The 17,138-nt window shown below is 43.0% G+C and overlaps 1 protein-coding gene across 1 annotated transcript in view; it reads right to left on the reverse strand.

Annotated features, from left to right (window-relative positions):
• Positions 1-889: 889 nt before the first annotated feature.
• The window catches only part of Ank2 (ankyrin 2), a 218,699-nt gene continuing 202,450 nt past the window's right edge, over positions 890-17,138 (reverse strand). Inside the window, exons 40-47 of the mRNA XM_059266206.1 lie at positions 15,170-15,428; positions 13,541-13,832; positions 10,288-10,380; positions 9,729-9,812; positions 9,453-9,617; positions 8,396-8,578; positions 7,160-7,251; positions 890-3,162 (exon numbers count right to left, since the gene is read on the reverse strand). Of these exons, the coding sequence (XP_059122189.1) occupies positions 2,979-3,162; positions 7,160-7,251; positions 8,396-8,578; positions 9,453-9,617; positions 9,729-9,812; positions 10,288-10,380; positions 13,541-13,832; positions 15,170-15,428 (1,352 nt within the window). The 3' untranslated portion in view covers positions 890-2,978. The remainder of the gene's footprint in view (positions 3,163-7,159; positions 7,252-8,395; positions 8,579-9,452; positions 9,618-9,728; positions 9,813-10,287; positions 10,381-13,540; positions 13,833-15,169; positions 15,429-17,138) is intronic.

Raw genomic sequence — 17,138 nt, forward strand, 5'->3', positions numbered from 1 at the left:
GAGGAAACACGGCACAGTAAGCACATGACAGGGACGTCTTTACTGCTACTTTCAAACAGAGAGAGAAAAGCAAAAACCTGTCAGGTATAATTGTTATGTTAGTTCCAGAAGATCTTGTCAATGAACCAGAAATACCACAGATCTAGTTGGCCTGTTAATGTTGTAGTAACACTTAAACAAACCCACTCAGTTTTAAACACTTGCTTTCACTATACATATACACAAGATACACACACACACACAGAGAGAGAGAGAGAGAGAGAGAGAGAGAGAGAGAGAGAGAGAGAGAGAGAGAGAGAGAGAATGATGAAGCAGTGTTTTTTGTTTTGTTTTGTTTTGTTTTTCTTATTCTTTTTAAACCCAAACACTCCAAAGGATTTCAGTTTGCCGTATTCCTGCCTTGTCTTCATATAAATATTTTCAGTTAATTTCCTGTTCTCTGGCTGCCAAGAAAGAAAGAAAAAAAGTTAGCCCAGGGCTAACTGCTGTTCCCAAAGTCTCTATCTCACACGCTACCACTTTACAAAAGAGAACCAAATTCCTGTGGCCTTGCCACATGTGTTGTTGACTAGTCAACAATTCCCCAGTTCTCCTGTCCCCCAAGTCCTCAAAAGCTCCCACCTTTCATTTACCAGATAGCCTCAAAATAAACATATATCCTTTTCTTTCTCCGTTGAGGAACAATAAGAATAAAAGTTCCTTGGGACTGTGACACGCTAATCCAGTGCACGCCACCATCTGGCCTCCCAGCATATTTATTACTAAATAAAAACACTAAGGAGAAAGGGGAGTTGGTGTGTTTCTCTGGTGGCTTCACAGCTACTTCGTTTAGCAGCCTCTGATTCTCCTAAAATCAGACCGGGGACAAAGGATGACAAAGCGCTGCGGCCACATTTAACACTTGTACAGTTTATTTAGTTAAATCAGCCATTGTACAACATTGCAGCTATGTATTGTTAGTGTTGTATTGTTTTCCATTAACTAATACATGCCCTCATAGATATATTCAATTAGTGTTATCACCATGGGAACAAGATGCTGATTCATCAACTGAAAATTCACTTCTTCTCACAGTATTCAAGTTTTTTTTTTTTTTGATAACACAGCAAAAAAAAAAAAGTCAAAATCGAAAAAAGGTGAATAACCATTATGTTGCTACACAGACAGCATCTGCACTGCAAAGAACACACCAGAAAGGCTTTTCATGAGCTCCGGTGAAGGTCTGACAAGATGGCCATGGCATATCTCAAAAAGGGCTGCCACCTGCCTCTCTTGTTCTGGGTGCCAAAGAATACTTTGTTTCTACTCAACACCCCCCCCTCCAGAAAGTGCTAATGTTGGGGGCTCAGGAGATTTGGCCGATGGGAAGCCTCTCTCCCAAGAAAACTCCTCTCTTGGCAATGCTACTTGAAAGGATGAAGTGCCATTTCTTGTCTTGTTTGTGTTGGACATTCCGAGCAATGAGTCAGTTCTGCACGCAGGAAAAGGCCAGATAGGATCGGAAAAAGTTCAGTCTCAGGAGAGTACACTGTTTTCTTTCTTTCTTTCTTTTTAAATTTCATCTTCATTGAATATACTTTTCTTTAACAAATAACTGATTCAAAACGTATACTGTTTATATGAATATATTTGTGAATATATATATATATGTTAAAATGCTACACAGCTTCAACCACTAGAGGGATTAGACGTCGGGCATGGGGAATCACTCAGACTGTCATTGTCCCTTCTCTGAAACAAACAGAAAGTTACACAAATGCACTTCAGTTTCCAAGGGTGTCTGGGTCTCAAATAAATAAATAAAAAAAATTAATCAAAACCAAATTTTCTAAGGATTTCTCAATCTCGTCTGCAAACTGAAAAGCAGACATAGCTAGAAAGTGAAAACCATTAGTGTGATAAGAAGGGCTGTGTGTGTGTGTGTGTGTGTGTGTGTTTAATGCCACATGCAGGTATTAAGAGATACATCTGGAGGTGGGGTTAAAAAAAAAAGAAAAGAAACCACTCCAACATGGTGACAGCATTTAACATTGTGTGTGGCGCATACATCTTGTTTCCATGAATTATCTACAGTGCAGTGGCCAGAAGAACGTACCACCAGTAAGACAGCGTGGTTTGCTAAAGCAGCAATGAACACTGGAAAACTACAGTAGTTATAGCTTTTCAAATACCCTGCCAACGAGTCCAAAATCAAAAACACCTGAAAGCGCTAGAACGCCACCCATGCAGCTTCTAGCACCAGAATACCTCATTGTTTCCACCTGCTCGCCTGTGCGCCCTTCTTCCCCTCCCTCAGGGTGGCAGCCGGAGAGCCATTGGCAATGGCTGACCAGTACTACAGACAGCTCCTTGGGATCAGTCTTCAAGGTTGTGATCCTGCCTTTAGGAGCAGTGGCTACTCTGGAAGCGCTAAGGACATGTCTAGGTCTGAAGTGTCCCTTCCGTAGAACGGTATTACCCTTCAACTGTGTTAGCAATGTCTTAATTAACCATTGTTCAGCAATCTTGAGAGGCTTTTATTTCCTGATGCCCAGTGTGATTATGACAGGCAGTGGTTTAAACTTTACTCTGTTGTTCATCTGAGAATTTCAGCTATATACATTATGCACGGATATCCTCGGGAGGATTCCCCTCTTGTCACTTGAAGAAGTCTGCAGGTGAAGTTCTCCTGATTCGTGGATTTTCATGGAGCTTGTGCAGAAGCAAAGAACAATGGAGGTGCCAGTTCCCAGGTTAGCACGGATGCTCAAAATAGTGGATACAGCATCCAGAATGAAGGATGCTATCTTTGGTCACAAATTAGCTTATAGTTAGAGAGGGTTGGGGGAGAAGGAAGCAAAAGAAAATGCCGTGTATTTGCCGAGAGTGGAAATGTCCCGGGATCCCAGTAATTAGGCCACTTAGGTCACTCCTGTGAGGAAATGGGAAGTTGCATATTGAGTGGGTGTGTGGTTTCCCGGTGAGAACTGGACAGCTCCTCATTTGGCCTCTTGCTTTGTGCTCTCCTTGCAGAAGTGCCGAAGGAGTTGCTGGAGATCTCTCTGGAGGTCGTCTTGGTCTAGTGCTCCGGGAACATCCTCCAGGTGCTCCAAGTTGATGTGTTTCCCCTGCTGGTCCTTCACCACAGCCCTCTTCTGTGTCCTGGCTTTATTCATTGTTGTCCTACAGGGAGCAGATGAGATCATTAAAGCCTTTGCCCGCATACCCATTCACTTCCTGTCTTATCCTTGCCTCTATTCCTATTAGCTTGATGACGACAGGTAGACAGGTATGTTTCTCACATTTCTCATAAAGGAGGCTCTCTTGTCGGAAATGACTCAGAAAGCTTTAAAAAGTGTATTTTGGAACAAGACACACTCATTTTTTTTTTTTAAATCCTTCAGAAATGCTTCAAATAAAGGACACTAGGCCTTCATACATTTTTCTCAAAGAGAAGCCAGGCTATGGCTCAGATTTTGGTTAAGTTGCATTGATCCAAAGATCCTTGTTTACTCGGAAACAATGATTCCAAAAGCACCATTGACAAGTTCAGAAAATCACTTAAAATTCACTCACTTCCCAGCCTGAATTTTGCCCCAATTTTGTTTTACTGGAACATTTTCATGAGACTCAGATCTTTAACAATGGAAATAGTCTACCAATAGATGAGAAAGGGACTTCCAACAAGAAGGCCTCAGAAGCTTCTTTGACAGTCAGCCAGGGAGGAAAAGGAAATGAGAATGCCTCCCAAGAGCCGACCCTTTCTGTGTATCCTCAGGACCGCTGTGTGCTCAACTCCGCCTGCGCATCCCAGCATGCCAGTCAGCAGGCTGCTTCCTTCACAGCCTCCTCACCCCTGGAGCGCCTTGAGAAAAGATGCTGTAACTTGCTACTTTATTTCATGCTATTATTTTCTTAGAGTCCCCACTTGAAAATGATATTGCAATTTGCTCTTTCTCTATTCTGTCTACTTGTGAGAATAAGGCTTCATTCTGCAAATACGTGTTGAATGTATTTTATGTACTATGTATAGTTATAACAAATAAGAAAAACTAAGCTTAGAGGATTTAAATGACACCCCCACATAAATTTTTTTTTAAACATTAGCTAAAGGTCCAAGATTCCTGAGTCTGGGTTCATAACCAGGAAGCCATGGATCTTCAAATCCAACAACATGGAGGATGACCAGGCATTTTCCTCATGAATTCCCAGTGTTTTGAAGCCAGAAGTTCTAACCATGGTCTTTCTAACCTGACGCTAATTTCTAAAATTTTACTTCGGCCAAAATAAATCCAGCTTTCCTCTGGATGTCCTTGCTTCCTACTTCTTTCTCTGAGTCTCTCGCTCTCTTAGATACTACATGCATTATGTTTTCATTTGATGGTGTGTCTAAATTTGTTCCTCTTGAGGGAATGTCCAAATGTGATCACTGTGGTTGTAATCAGTTTGTGTATTTCTGGCTGCCCCAGTCATTTCTGCTTGTTTACTCCAGTATAGGCAAATATCTGTCTCTTTCCATTAGGAATCAGAAGAAGGTTCCATCATTCTGGTGTCAGGGGCCAGGCCTACAGCCTGGGACATTGTTTAAAAATTTTCTGCAAATGTGTGCAGATGTTCATGTGTATGCATGTATAGGATAAAATGACTTCAGTAGTGTATGAACTCAAGGCTGTGCACCACTGAGTCCCACATTGACTGGCAGTGTGACTGTAAGGTTTCTGTCACTATCTCCAGCGTGGTGTCCACCACTGCAAGGAGACAGGGAGTCAGACTGCTCTCCAGATCTGTTCCAGTTCAAAGATCCCGGGATGCCAAGGTTTGCAGAGGCTGTATAGTTTCATCTGAATGATCGGACAAAAGAGTTCAATGCTCAGAACAGAAGAAGCATTTTATCTTCAATTCATATGGCATTTAGAAGCTCTAGGTGACCAATTATGTTCTTCTAAATTCATAGCTGCTGCTGTTTTTCACAGTTGAGCAGTAGGCGGGATGGTGGCAGAAGCTTTAATTTTACTCTTTTAATTATTATGTTCCAGAAACTTAAAATAGCCTGGTGGAGTACTATACATGACCATCTTTCTCCCATTTTCAATGAGATGAGAAGTAAAACAATAACTTGGGTTCCCATTGTATCTTTCACTGAGGAGCTGAGAGGTCTGTGGGAGTACTGATGTTGACAATGATGCTAGAGGACCAGGTCTGTGGGAGTACTGATGTACTGATGTTGACAATGATGCTAGAGGACCAGGTCTGTGGGAGTACTGATGTTGACAAAGGTGCTAGAGGACCGGGTCTGTGGGAGTACTGATGTTGACAATGATGCTAGAGGACCAGGTCTGTGGGAGTACTGATGTCTACAATGATGCTAGAGGACCAGGTCTGTGGGAGTACTGATGTTGACAATGATGCTAGAGGACTGGGTCTGTGGGAGTACTGATGCTGACAATGGTACTAGAGAACCAGGTCTGTGGGAGTACTGATGTCTACAATGATGCTAGAGGACGAGGTCTGTGGGAGTACTGATGTCTACAATGATGCTAGAGGACCAGGTCTGTGGGAGTACTGATGTCTACAATGGTGCTAGAGGACCAGGTCTGTGGGAGTACTGATGCTGACAATGGTGCTAGGGGACCAGGTCTGTGGGAGTACTGATGCTGACAATGGTACTAGGGGACCAGGTCTGTGGGAGTACTGATGCTGACAATGGTGCTAGAGGACGAGGTCTGTGGGAGTACTGATGCTGACAATGGTGCTAGAGGACCAGGTCTGTGGGAGTACTGATGTCTACAATGATGCTAGAGGACGAGGTCTGTGGGAGTACTGATGTCTACAATGGTGCTAGAGGACCAGGTCTGTGGGAGTACTGATGCTGACAATGGTACTAGAGGACCAGGTCTGTGGGAGTACTGATGCTGACAATGGTACTAGAGGACCGAGTCTGTGGGAGTACTGATGTCTACAATGGTGCTAGAGGACCAGGTCTGTGGGAGTACTGATGTCTACAATGGTGCTAGTGGACCAGGTCTGTGGGAGTACTGATGTCTACAATGGTGCTAGAGGACCAGGTCTGTGGGAGTACTGATGTCTACAATGGCACTAGAGGACCAGGTCTGTGGGAGTACTGATGTTGACAATGATACTAGAGGACCAGGTCTGTGGGAGTACTGATGTCTACAATGATGCTAGAGGACCAGGTCTGTGGGAGTACTGATGTCTACAATGATGCTAGAGGACCAGGTCTGTGGGAGTACTGATGCTGACAATGGTACTAGAGGACCAGGTCTGTAGGAGTACTGATGCTGACAATGGTACTAGAGGACCAGGTCTGTGGGAATACTGATGCTGACAATGGTACTAGAGGACCAGGTCTGTGGGAGTACTGATGTCTACAACGATGCTAGAGGACCAGGTCTGTGGGAGTACTGATGCTGACAATGGTACTAGAGGACCAGGTCTGTAGGAGTACTGATGCTGACAATGGTACTAGAGGACCAGGTCTGTAGGAGTACTGATGCTGACAATGGTACTAGGGGACCAAAGGCAGAGAGAGACGACAGAGGCAATGCCTAGTTCAGACATCAGATTTGCTGTGGTGAAGGCAGATCACTGTGCCTTGCAGCAAACATCCTCTGACCCATAAGGGAAAAGCTGCTTCCTGTTTGCACATGCTGTTACTAATGCTGCTTTCGGCAACACTCGGTACATTCAGGACCTTCGACATCAAACTCAGACTCTTGTTCCTTGCCACTCCCAAGCAGCATCGTGGCACTTGTTAACAGTGAAAAGCAGGTACTGTCCAAAGCCATAGAGAGCAAGACTGAGCTGGATATAGTTAGTTGCCAAGTTAATCATTGTGCCATTGATTAGATTTCTCTTCCTATGGTCTCCAAATCTATCGACACAGTGGTATTTCCCACCTGCTTAACTCCAACTATATTGGCAATTTGAACCCAGAAAGTCATATTGTACAAACTAATGTCTCACCCTCACTGTGTCTCAGTATTAATTCAAAAGCATCAATGGAAACACTGGGGGCAGCACACGGACACACCCATGCCTGACTCATGCATTCTCACACAGGGCAGCCAGCAGCTCAGAAGGGCTCTACCCTTCCTTTTTAGCATTAGAAACTATTTGTATCATGTTAGTTGGCCAAGCATCACCCAGTGCTAACCCAAACCTCTTAATTATTGATCCATCCTCCTTCAAGATTTCATTCTCTACTAAACTGGGGAAATGGACTTTCATGTGACTCCCTGTGTAACCCAAAGCCTGAAGTAAGAAAAAGAGAAAAGAAGACTTGACTCATAGACCACGGACTTTCAAGTAAAGCAGTACTGGTTAATCTGCTGCTTTACTATTTAGTCTACTGCTTTACTAATTAGTCTACTGCTTTACTAACTTCAGTGGTACAGAAAGAGGTCTCCAATGGGGCAAATAACTCCTATGAGCTCATATGGGTATTGAATTTCATTTAACAAGTCTTCAAAATTCCATTTGTGCCCAGATATTTTTATACTCATTGTCAAAAGCTTAAAACTAACATCTATGCTTACCGACTTTAAATTTTTCCCTTTTTTTCCCCATACTCCTCTTGATTGTGGAGATTTGAATGACAAATGAGATGATCAAAGATAAAACCGGAAATAGGGTCCAGTGTACAACTTAGACAATTCACTTTTGAACATCTCTGAAGTCAAATGTGCGGAACTCAAAGTAATAAAAGAAAGTTTGCTTTTAATATGCAGATACATTAATCTGCTACTTAAATACAGTTACTAATAATTGTTATCGTTGTGCTGTTGTTCTACTACCTGGGGACAAACCCAGTGTTTTGTGTGAGCCACACAGGCACCCTAACCTATAGCTGTATCCCCAGGTCTAATGTGAGTAAGTGCAGTAGAGGGCACAAATTATAGCATTTTACTTTAAGCATTTAACATAATTCTGAAACTATTATCTACATTTTTTTGAGATAGGATGCCACAAAAAAGTCCAGGCTGGCCTGAACTCATTTTATAGCATAAGCTAGCTTTGAACTTGTGGCATTCTGCCTTAGCCACCTCAATACCAGTGTTACAAACCTAAGCCACCATACCTGGCTTTGTAATTTTAACAGACATATAGAAAATCATGCCCCAACTCTGGAGACTCAGATTCTGCCCCAGCGGGAATGAATCTTAGCAACCTGCATTTTAAAGAGCCCTTTGGGTGACATGAATGAATACCACTGGGTTGAAGAAATATTACTTCACCACACCAATTGTTCAAGAGGGAAATCTGGTCTTTTGAATTATCCTAACACCTTCCATGAACCTGTGTATGAAATGACACGGTGACAAATGCTTTTCTTTTCAAACACAAAGTAACCATGAAATGCACATCAAAGGAAAACAAACACAAAATGCTTCTATACCTCTTCAAAGTCATCTTTGGCTGAAGGAAGGTCAGTGGCTAAGCTAGAGTCTCCCAGGCTTTTCTCCATCCTTTCTCCATGTACCACTGTTGTCTTAACAACTTTGCTGACTCTACGGCCTTCTACTGGTTCAGCCTGAAACTGTGAGGTACTGGACAAAATGCTGGGTTCAGACAAGGTCACCTAATGAATGAAGGACATATAACAGACAATTCCCAATGGCCAAAACGAAACAAATAATGACATTTCTGTGAAATAAAATGGTTGTAATGTTACCCTCCAAGAAAAACAAAACAAACAAACAAAAACGGTAACTCAGAACATTTCTCATCAACTGATCTATTGAAGGGTATATCACCACAGCACTGAACCAGTTAATGGGCCATTTGAATAAAATCTTACCAGTCACATTTCTAAAAGCCTGACAGGTACAATGTCGATTGGCAACCGGGGCTTGATCTCTTTCCCACAATTAATTTATTTCCATTGCAACAAGAAGATAAAGTCAGCCCCTGAAGGGAGAGCTTGAAAAGCTATGAGAAATCAAACTAGATGACTAGACGGCTTTGTGCCTATAATCATATGATTTTGAAGATATAAATAAATGCAGAACAGTAATGATTTCAAATTGTGTGTTGTATAAGAGAACCAATGTGTGTGGTGGTTTCTTGCCTTCAAACAGGAAAATAAAACAGTGATAAATTGTGTAAAGCTCAGAGTTCCAGATCATAATTTTAAGGACCCTGAGTGCAGAAGTTTCAGACACACATCTAAGTGCCCCTTGGAAGGCTGGCGTGCCAATGAGGCCCAAGCGCTACAGTACATTTGGACACAGTCTCTCCATAACACATGCCTGGCCAGAAAATAGATATTTTCTCTTACAGTCTGACTTTGGATTCCTACTGTCATCATCTATGAATGAAATCCAACACAGAAATGAAAAGAACCAAAGAGAGACAATGTACAATGACCACATGAAACCGAGATTCAGTGGGAACCGGCACGTTTTTGCCTATGTTCTGTCTTTCTCTACACAGTGAACTCGGGGTGGCCTCACCTCTGACTGCTGAGTGTCACTCTTCAATACCACACGCTTTATCACTTTGGAATAGCTGTCCCCATCCTCGATGCTGACTGGCTCCTGTGGTGTTCCCTGCATCGTTATCTCCTCCTTCTCCATGCCGTCAGAAGATACGTACCGCCTGATGATTTTCCGGGTAACCTGAAGCACATTGGTGTGTCTATCTTAGTTTTGAGTTAGGGTACCCACATTAGTGATAACATATAAACAGGGAGTGTGAAGATAGCCCTGTCCAGAGCCAGGGGCCAGTACCTTCTTCACCACGGTGTGTCCATTCTCATCAACATATTCTTCTTCTGTGACACTTTCTGGGGGTATGTCAGGCATATCATCTCCCTAAACAGTGTGAGAAAAGTGTTACTTAGGTGTCCGGCACTGTCCTGAGGAACTAAGTCCAGGTGCTTTTGATGTGAGGAATGTTAGAAAACCAGAGGTCATGTTGCGAAGTATGGCTGAGATGCAAAATCCTGTCAGTTTGATTAATAAAAAAAAAAAAAGCAAGTATATTAAAAAAAAAAAGCATGCTCAGGAGAATCTCACCAAAGTTAGGTCAAATTTAATCAAACAAAAATGAATAAGCAAGAAGAGAGGCAGGTGGAACCCTAGAAGCCAACTCTTTCTTCTGCGTGCTGGCTCTAGGAGGAGGGCCGCAAACATCCCTGGCTCTGCATTCCCTCACAAATGAGACAGGAGGGCGGGAGCCGCTTTCCATACATGCACTGCCTACGGAGCATGCTCAGCCTGCTGTTCCAGGGGTCTCTCAGCGAAGGACACACTGTCCCGACGTGCAGCAGCAGCTTAACAGTGGTACCTGAAGAATCACTCTCCGCCGGACAACCCTGGTAGTTACCATGGCCTCCTCATCAGAGCTGGCCTCCAGCTCCCCTAATTCCTCTGTTAGCTCCTGGTGGAAGCATGTAAGAATCATTGTTTTGGGTTTTATTTTTAATTAAAAAAAATTTAATCAAAAAATTTTTGTTTGGCTTTTCGAGACAGGGTTTCTCTGTGTAACAGCCCTCGCTGTCCTGGAACTCATTTTGTAGACCAGGCTGGCCTCAAACTCACAGAGATCTGCCTGCCTCTGCCTCCCAAGTGCTGGGATTAAAGGTGTGTGCCACCACCACCAACTTCAAAAAATTTTTCTTGGAGATAGGATCTCACTTGGTAGACCCCCCTGGCTCGAGTTTGCAATCATCCTGTCCCAAACTCCTGAGTGCTGGGTTTGCAGATGTGCGCCATCGCACCTAGCTGAATCGCTTTGTTTAATTTGCTGTTGAGTGACTTTACCACTGTTTCTTTATTTGTCCATATTATATTCTGAAATTCTATGCAGGGAAATGTTGGTAGAAAATCATCAGGGGAAAAAATACATGAGTGGTGATCTCAAGCCTCAATAAGGATGTAGTCTTGTTGTTTCCAGAATCATAATGAAATTCTGCAATCTGAGAGTGGTTGGAGGAGCCACCTGTTAAAACTGGTCCCGAAGAGACAGCTTTTCTCACATGAGTCCTGTGCTTAAAACGATTAATAACAGCCGAGTAAAAACACAGGACCTAAGCAGCACACCAAACACTTGTGATCCATGGACCAGCCTAGACTAGGCAACTAGGCAAGGAATCCTAATCCTATCCACAGGACAGCTCATATCTGTAGCAGGGCTACAGTAAGTCCAATTTCCGGTAGCTATTAGTTAGTAGTACATTTTCCTGGCATCAAACTTTGTAACTTTGAATAATATTAGACTCATTTTTCAGAGACGCTGAGAGAATACTCTCATTTATGAGTTTGACCAAAAGCCAGAGATGAGGCTAGGAACATAATTTTAGATCAGAAAATATGCCTTAGGAGTCATAAACAGACTCAGTTTTTCCTAATGGAACATGATTTCCTTCCTCCATTCCACTCTTCTTTTCTCCCCTCCCCTCCCTTCTTCCCTTCTAAGTCTTTTGACAAAATCAAGCTATGCTGTATCCCACACAGGTTTTAAGCTTATGATCCTCCTGCATTGATGCCTTTAGAGTTACTGGGATGACAGGTATGGACCACCATGCTCAGCTTGGCGTGACATTTTTTTTTAAGGAAAAGAGTATACCCTATTGGCTTAATGTCTCAAAACACCCAAGCTGTAGCTCTACAATCTTCTTTTCTAAAGAAAAAGATATAAATGAAAAACCAAATTATACATTAATTATACAATCAGGAACCTGTTGCTAGCAATATGGTCAGCCAGAAAAGTAACTAAAATGACATGTTCGGGGTTCACTAATGAAGTGTCTGAGGGACAATTAGAAATTCACTGAGCTAAGAAGAGGCTGCACAAAGCTAGGATGCACAGTGGCTCAAAACATGTCTGCACAATCCAGATTATATGAAATCTCAGAAGACCTTCAAATCTGTATTCCACAATGTCTATGGATTTTTTTCTAGTTAACTTTGGTAACTTTTTAGCCTGATAGATACACAAAATCTTTTTCTAGTATTCAATTAGGCCAAGAGCTTGAGATGAGAGTTTTGGGCAAAGACAAGCGTGGAATAAAACTTCACTCACTGAATGACCACATTCTTTAAAATAAATGCCAGGAGCCCGTGCCCGCCCACCCAGAGCTCTCCTTATTTTAGGTGTGGTTTTAGAGAAAATCTGATCTCAGATGTCACCCTCAGATTCTTTTTGATGGAGATCTTAAGTCCAAAATATGCTGCACTACTGCCTTCCAAATTCAAGTCTTTTCTATAACAAAGTTTTACTAATAAGCTTTACAATAATTTCTTTTTTTGAGACAGGGTTTCTCCATGTAGTTTTGGTGCCTGTCCTGGATCTCACTCGTAGACCAGGCTGGCCTGGAACTCACTCTGCCTCCCAAGTGCTAGGTTTAAAGGCATGCGCCACCACCGCCCAGCACAATAATGTTTTAAAAGACATTTTAGAACATAAAATATTTCTGAAACTCTTACTTTTCAAAGAATAATAATTTCTGATTTAATGAAAACCACATTAGGTTTAAGGCAAGCACTCTTCACCTTCTTTGTGGATGAGAGTGAGCAAGGAGGTCAGTTAAAACGCAGGCATTTGCTTACACTCCATTTTTCCGGCTTCTTCAGGGAGAGGAGCTGTGAGGAGGAGCAAGCTCCTAGGTCAGGGCTGAGGTCTATGGGCAATCTAGACTGCATTTTGAGAATCCGTGGTTTAAAAGCATCTCTTCAGCCAGCCTGTACTTCTGCTCACAACCTTCAAACTTCACTTTACGACAAAAGATACTCTCTAATACACTCTCTTGCCACAGGCAGGCATTTGGACAACAAAAGATGTCAACACGTTCAGGCACAATGTTGTTTTTCTAAGTTATTCCTAAAAAAAAAAAAATCTGAGGAATCTTAATTTGAAAATTATACTGGCAAAATGGCTCCTTTGGCAGAGGCACTTTTGTGGAGACCTGATGAACTGGGTCACCACACTCCATAAGGGAGCAGGAAAGGACCAGCTTTGACTTCCACACTTGCACTGTGGTGTGTACAATGTATACACACATACAAACTCAACTCCACCTCCAACACATTAATTTTTTTTTAAAGAAAGTTATACATTTTGCGCTGCGGGAAGTTTGGGTTGTGAGCATAACCACCCCAGATATGCCAGTGAGAGATCTCATCTCCTGATGATGCACACATCCTGTGGGAACAGCATCACACTGGCAGACTTCCAGTGGATTTGCTCATCAACACCATCACACATAACTCTACTAGTTTTTCAAAGCTCTGCCTCACTGTTGTCTTACAACAGGTCATTTTTCTTGGCAGAAGGATTTTCCGTGATGAAATCGGGACTCACAGTCCAACAGCTAACACTGGAACTGTGTACTAGTTCCTCTAGATTTCCAAGTTCTCAGACTGTCAAAGCTCAGGAGTTTCCCATGTCCCAGTTTAACTTATCTGATAAGCCTTTTTAGTTTTCAAAGTAAAAATATGAAAATAAAAAAATAAAAGAACCATCAATAGAAACAGAAACCAGAAAGCTCTGGAACTTCGGCACAGGGGAGGAAGGACACACCAAGGAAGGAAAGCCCGACCTTTTGAAAGGCCACGTCATCATCATCGTGTCTTTCCAAGACCTGTGGCTGGTCATCTGCCGATTCCACTATCACCAGGCTGGTCTTCCTTGGAGACCTCTCCTCTTTGGGCTCAGGAGCCTCCTCGGGTTCTTGCACAATGGGAGAAGAACGCTCACTGGTCACTGGGGTCTGGAGACAAGGCTTTGCTTCCTCGGGAGGGGTACTGACGTCCTCAGGAGTCTTACAGAGAGAGCCAGGAACGGCTGTGGCCTTTTGAGTCTCTGCCGCTTCTGTCCCTGGTGTTGTCACGCTGGAACAGAGAAAAGTCCATTTGCAACTCAAGAGCACTGGAAGGGAAAATGAAATTTCTCTTCATGATAGCCAAGACCATATGTACTCAAGCATGCACACAAAGAGAGACACACATACACGATAAATGTGGAAAAAAATGTTTTACATAACAAATATTTATAGATAATGCTTTTGAAGAAAGCAAGAAAATTTATCAGAATGAAATAAACCTGTGTTGATGTAGTTAGTGTAATTACAAACATAAGTGAACATAGTTGTATGTCTATTATTTGATGGAAGGACCAGTTGACACTGGCACTTTCTAGCAGTTTGCAGTAACTCCCGCGCAGCCTTTCAAGACCTCAGATTGGAAATAAGAACATCCTTTCCCTTTGCCACTCCTTGCTCTGTATCCAGCAGTTGTCTGTCCTGCCGCTGAAAACAAATGCCCTGAATGCCTTTCTGACAGTCCTGGTCTTCCCACATTTTACTCTCTCCATCTTTCTCCTCTTTACATTTTTGCATGCTCTCCCTCGAACCCTATGGGCAGGTAAAGGAAGAAGGTGCCTGCGAAGAAGAAATTATTTCACGTCTCTTTCTTCTCATGTGCCAGTGAACAAGAGAACGAAACTCGATGTCAACGGAAATACTGGTCTGTCAGCTCTTGACGCACTAAGGTTCCTTCTCCTGAGCTGTTTTCCTTTCCTGGATAGCCCGTGTCACTCAGGCAGCTTTACCTTTACCTGGTAAAGTTCTGAGCTAAATGACTCTCTAGGGCTTCTTTCAAGCAGGCAATCCCTCCCTATCCTTACTCTAACTCCACCCTGTCTCAAACTAATGGTATTGCACTCTGTTTGCATGAGTGATACCACACTGATGTTTTCATACTTAGATACTACACAGCTTTGCTGAAGTACTCATGGGCTGCCATTCCTGCACCATCACCGGCCAAACTCCAGGGCAGCCACGGCACCACGTGGAAGCATTCCGATGAGATACAACAATCCTACAAGGAGTGACCATGGCCCGCAAGGAGTACACTGCAAAGGTGATTCACTGGCTTATCGCTGGCCCCTGACCCTGTTAAATAAGTAACATGTGTATAATGTTTATGGTATCTAGATGTGGAAATGAAGACTTGGAGCACTTTGGAATTGTTCAAGGTCACAGAATTGGAAGCTGGCTCAGGTAGGATGGTGCCATACAACACCATCACAGTTATGTATCTTGACTGTTCCGGTTTTTCTATAGCCCAGCTTATAGTGACAAGTGAGTCACTGTGAGATTATTGTTACTTTCCTGTCACAGTAGCTTTTCTTTGGCGTTGTATTTAACAGACTTTCTTCTGAAACTCACTAGTATTCCTGCTGGTCTTGCATTTTCCCTGAGAAATCTTGTTGAACTGGTTCCTGGTACGTTTGGGGAGAGAGTGCTGCTGCTGGGCTGTCCCCCTCGGTTTTGGGGATGCTGTCCTGAAATGTGGAATAACCGACCGAAATGTCTTCTTCCGAGACCATGGGTGGGTGGTCGCTGGACTCGCTTTCTTTGGAAGCCACCTGCCCCTCTTTCTGCCTGTGCCGGGCAGCACAGAGCTCCTCCTGAAGAACTGAAAAGCCTGAAGGGAAGAACAATTAAACATGTTTAGGAACCTCACTTACACTAGGGGTCTGTTTGGTAAGGACTGCAGTGTTCCACACACTGCTGTAGGAGCATTTGCTAGAGAGATGAACACGATGCTACGCCTGACTTAGCGCTGACCACTGAGGAGAGACCAGAAAAGACGCATGGTGACAGGGCCACTATGCTTCCTTAGTGATAATGTGTGTGAAGGAGTCCTAAGGATAAGCAGGCACCTCCTGTGACAGTCAAGTCATAGAGTTTAAGTGGAAAGAAGAATCCATAAGACCTGGTGTTCAGGACTCTTTTTAGGTAGAAGTGTTTACATGGGGCTAGGGAATTTCACTACATCCAGAGCAATGGTGAGTCACTGAGAGACCTAGTGGGGTCGGGGTAAGGAAAGGAGATGAAGAAAACATCTAAATTGAGTTTGAAAAAAAAAGATGAATTATTTTCATCATATGCTACCAAGGTGTGAAGGAATTTAAACAGAGAGAATTTGGTGACGAGGAAAGAATTACCGCATTTTACAAGATGGACTGGAGTAGCATACAGAGGTCTCAAGAGAAGAGGAGGGAAGAAGAAGCAGGACATTCTTGCCTCTCTCTTGAAGAGGTTTCCTACAAAATGGACAGAAAAACAAAGCAGACACAGGGAGGGGGATACCCAGGCTCAGAAGAGCTATTCAGTTTCTTGTTCTCTCAAGGACAGGGCTCTTAAAATGTAATGGCATTGGTGCCGGGCGGTGGTGGCACACGCCTTTAATCCCAGCACTCGGGAGGCAGAGCCAGGCAGATCTCTGTGAGTTCAAGGCCAGCCTGGGCTACCAAGTGAGTCCCAGGAAAGGCACAAAGCTACACAGAGAAACCCTGTCTCGAAAAACCAAAAAAAAAAAAAAAAATGTAATGGCATTGGACACGGTTCCAACTACAAGAGCCAAATGGATATTTGTAGAAGTGAAGCCCTTGATTAGAAAGAGGATGAAATTCAGCACAAAAGAAGATGCAAATAAGGGAGTTTAGTGTATTGTGGCAGAAAGAAAGGCAGAGTGTGTATGTATGCTCAGACATCGCATCTTGGTAGATTTTATGGTGAAAAGGTGTAGAGATTTACTTATAATCCTATGTTTCTAGGAAATCTGAAGTGTGCTCATCAAGTAAGATAAAATAAGAGGAAGAAAAATGTTCATGAAGATTCGAAGGAAGAAGTGAAAGTAGGAATCGGGGGAGGGGTGGAAGTCAGAGTTGGGAAAGAATGGGGGAGGAGAGATGGACTGAAAACAAGTGATAATGAACTCAGTAGAAATGAACACTTAAAGGTCATAGAACCAGTGGCCAAAGGCTCCAGTGGGTCTGAAGAATTATCAGTTCAGAAATAAAGAAGGAACTGGGATGCCTAAGTACTGTAGTGCTTAGGAACCATATAGCTACTGGTAATAATGTCTTGGTGCAAAACATAAAAGTCGGTGGTTAAAGTAGATCAAAAAAATGTAAGTATCAGAAGTGTTCTTCAAGGAACTGAGGAAAAAGGAACTGGAGGGGCCATCCATGGTAGGAAGACAATGAAGAATGAGCAGAGGCAGTACCAAATGGACAGGGAAAGAAACTAAGGAGGCATGGAAGTAAATACATCATCAACAAAGGCTACAGTCTGTTGCCTTAAAAAAATTTAGGCAGTAGGCCCAGCTCCTCCATCATCCCCTACCCCC

This window comes from Peromyscus eremicus, chromosome 6 (assembly GCF_949786415.1).
Source record: "Peromyscus eremicus chromosome 6, PerEre_H2_v1, whole genome shotgun sequence".
Lineage (NCBI taxonomy): Eukaryota > Metazoa > Chordata > Mammalia > Rodentia > Cricetidae > Peromyscus > Peromyscus eremicus.